Source organism: Macrosteles quadrilineatus, unplaced genomic scaffold (assembly GCF_028750875.1).
Source record: "Macrosteles quadrilineatus isolate MER2022 unplaced genomic scaffold, UCM_ALF_1.0 Scaffold_8__2_contigs__length_117827958, whole genome shotgun sequence".
Lineage (NCBI taxonomy): Eukaryota > Metazoa > Arthropoda > Insecta > Hemiptera > Cicadellidae > Macrosteles > Macrosteles quadrilineatus.
The window spans coordinates 96,877,306-96,880,032 of record NW_026542601.1 but is presented as its reverse complement, the minus strand read 5'-3'; the positions used below and the strand labels follow the sequence as shown (position 1 = coordinate 96,880,032).

Genomic DNA, 2,727 nt, shown 5'->3' with positions numbered 1-2,727 from the left:
CTCATATTAATTTGCATTTTAGATCACCAGATATTACCCCTTGTGACTGATTTTTTTCAGGGCTTTCATAAGGATCGCGCCTATGCAAGTCAAATGAACAGCAAAAAAGAACTAAAAGAAAGAATCAGGAGAGTATTTGTAGAAATAAATTGTCTTATTTTAGGCCGTATTTGGTCCAAACTGAATTTAAGACTTAATTATTTGTGTGCAAATAATCCCAAACATACTCTGCTAGCACCCTAGATATGAAATGTTTTTTTTCCAGTGCCAGTGGCATTTCACGATAGAGTCACGAGAGAACAAATGTTAGTGGGTGTGCCGGGGATTGAGCCCGTCCCTTCCGCACCGAAGTCCGAGACGCTAACCTCTAGGCTAGCAACACAACCATTTATTTGTGTGTGTTTTAGAGTACACTGTGTTTTATTTTCCATTGTTCAAGAATTTACTTTCAATTAACTATGCAAATTTTAAACTGAAACACTGAAAAAATAATTACAACTTTATTTAGGTAAACATATTTTGCACAAACAAAATTACATCTAACGATGAGTTTTTGAGTTCTGTGTCTGAGAAACGGCTTGTCTGCTATGTTTCTGATGCTCCCGAAGGCTTTTCGCAGTTTCCTTTGACAAAACTGAAAACTTATCATCCTGCTCGACCAGTTTCTCCTGGATTGGACCCAACTTTGAAAAGCAGAACTCCAGAACGTCGTTTCGGTCATCTATCAGTTTAGAATACTCGTACTCTAACCGTTTCCTGCTTCGTTCGTATTCTCCACGCAGTGAATCCCACTGGTTTTCGTACTTGTGAAGCTGACCACTGGAGACATTACATCCAGCCCGCAGATAACGACCAAAGCTGTTTGACGCTTTTGTGTAATTTCTACGTTTCTCTTCAAACTCATCGTCCAGTTGGTGCAAATGTTCTGGGATCTCGTTAGCATGAGACAATGCATTCTGTATCTCCTCGAGTCTCTCCAATATACTTGTATCTTGTGTTACTTTGTCCAAGGCTTGTACGAGAGAACCTGTCAAGCTGAGGTCTTTGTAGGCCAAGCTGCCCATTAGCTGAGTGGCCCTGGCCGCAGCTCGCACTTGGAGGTCGACACCCTGAACATACAACAACAATGCCTCGCACAGCTGTGCAGCTCTGCGTAGACGTTTCTCTACCTTCTCCAGCTTCTCCGTGTTCATCACGTTTTCCAGTTCAGCACTGTACAGCTTTGTCTCCAACTGCTGCAAAGTCACATTGCTGGTTTTCTTCTCCACTGTATCTTTCGGAGAATAAGACTTGCTAGACTGTCTCAACGAAGTGTTGGATCTTGGAAATGAACAGTGGCTGCATTTTTTCTCTGTGCGCTGGGGCAAACGTGTTGGGACTAGACACTCCGATGGGAAGGGTGGAGGAGTGGGAGCCTCAGTGTCAGAATCAGACTCTGATCTGGCAATTGCTCGACGTCTTCGAACCACCGACTCACTCCATGTCAAGCCCTCCCGACTTTTTTTACGTTGCTTGTCGCAACTAGAACTTGGATACATTATTTCAATTTAAATTTTAAATTAGACTACTTTGCTGGTAAATAATTCCCACAAAAATGTGAAAGCAATGTATAATCAAATTTATTATTTTTTTAGTTGAATTAGGTTTGCGATAGATTTCTAACAAAAGAAAAAGAAAGATAAAGATAAAGATGTTACTATGGATATTACTAATTTGGCTGATTCTTATTACACATTTTTTTAAATAACATACTGTTGGCTACTTAAATGAATACATCTAATGAAAAAATTAAATATACTAGTACCCCCTCACACACTAATAATGCAAGACCACACTTCTATTGGAACTTGAAAATAAAAGGAGTCTTAAACAAGGGTAAAGAATTACACTGATTTAAAGCAGAGAAAATTTTAAATTCACTGTCAACATTTTAATTCTATTTTTATTTATTTAATTATTTTTATTTAAAGACTATTATTATTATATAGGTAGATAAATAGATGCAGTTGATATAAAAATGTGGTTAGGCTAGCGACTCAAGTTAAGAATTACAAAAAAATAGGCTTTAACTTTATCAATAACGCTCAAAAAATGTAACTGTTGCTATGGGTGTTTTGGAATTACAATGCTTTTATCAGACACATGAAGATCCCTGCTGAAGCTATCCTAGACAGCCAGTCAACATCTTGCTCAGATTTTGCCCAAAAAGTACTGTGTGTGTGACAGGCCTGTTCCTTCTTATTTTTAATGTTTGTTCTTAATTGTTAATTCTCTCCAACATCAATTTAAAACCGAAAGCTGTGTTACTTGGAGAAAACATGGGAAAACTTAAAAATTAACCAAAACCGACCAGAACCAGTGGCTTCTTCACAGAGACTATTGATTGCTTGTTGTATTATCACAGCAGCAACCTTGTCAGATGATGCAGCTTCTTGCAGTATCAGCTCATCTAGTGTTGTAACTTTCAGGTTTAACACTCGACCACATCTATTGGCACAGTAGTGATAATCTGGAACAAAGACAAGATCATAAATGTTTGCGTTAATTATCGATTTTGCACTTTTATTTAGGGTTTTAGTCTTTATTTTAGTCGTGATCACACGTCAAGTAATTATTCCATTGGATCTGAAAGAAAAAATGATAGTGTTGAAGCTGAACATTCTATTAAAAGGTCATTAGCCTATAGTTTACTTCACTTCTGTGATTCCTTATGCATTCACAAGTACG

At 37.7% G+C, this 2,727-nt stretch overlaps 1 protein-coding gene across 1 annotated transcript; it reads right to left on the bottom strand.

The window, feature by feature from the left end:
• Positions 1-539: 539 nt before the first annotated feature.
• Positions 540-1,571, bottom strand: LOC129000586 (uncharacterized). The gene has a single exon (XM_054427547.1). The coding sequence runs from the start codon at positions 1,536-1,538 to the stop codon at positions 540-542; it is 999 nt and encodes a 332-aa protein (XP_054283522.1). The 5' UTR covers positions 1,539-1,571.
• Between the last annotated feature and the right edge of the window lie 1,156 nt (positions 1,572-2,727).

Coding starts and splice junctions, on each gene's coding strand:
- LOC129000586 (XM_054427547.1), bottom strand. CDS start 1,538: ATGTATCCAAGTTCTAGTTGCGACAAGCAACGTAAAAAAAGTCGGGAG.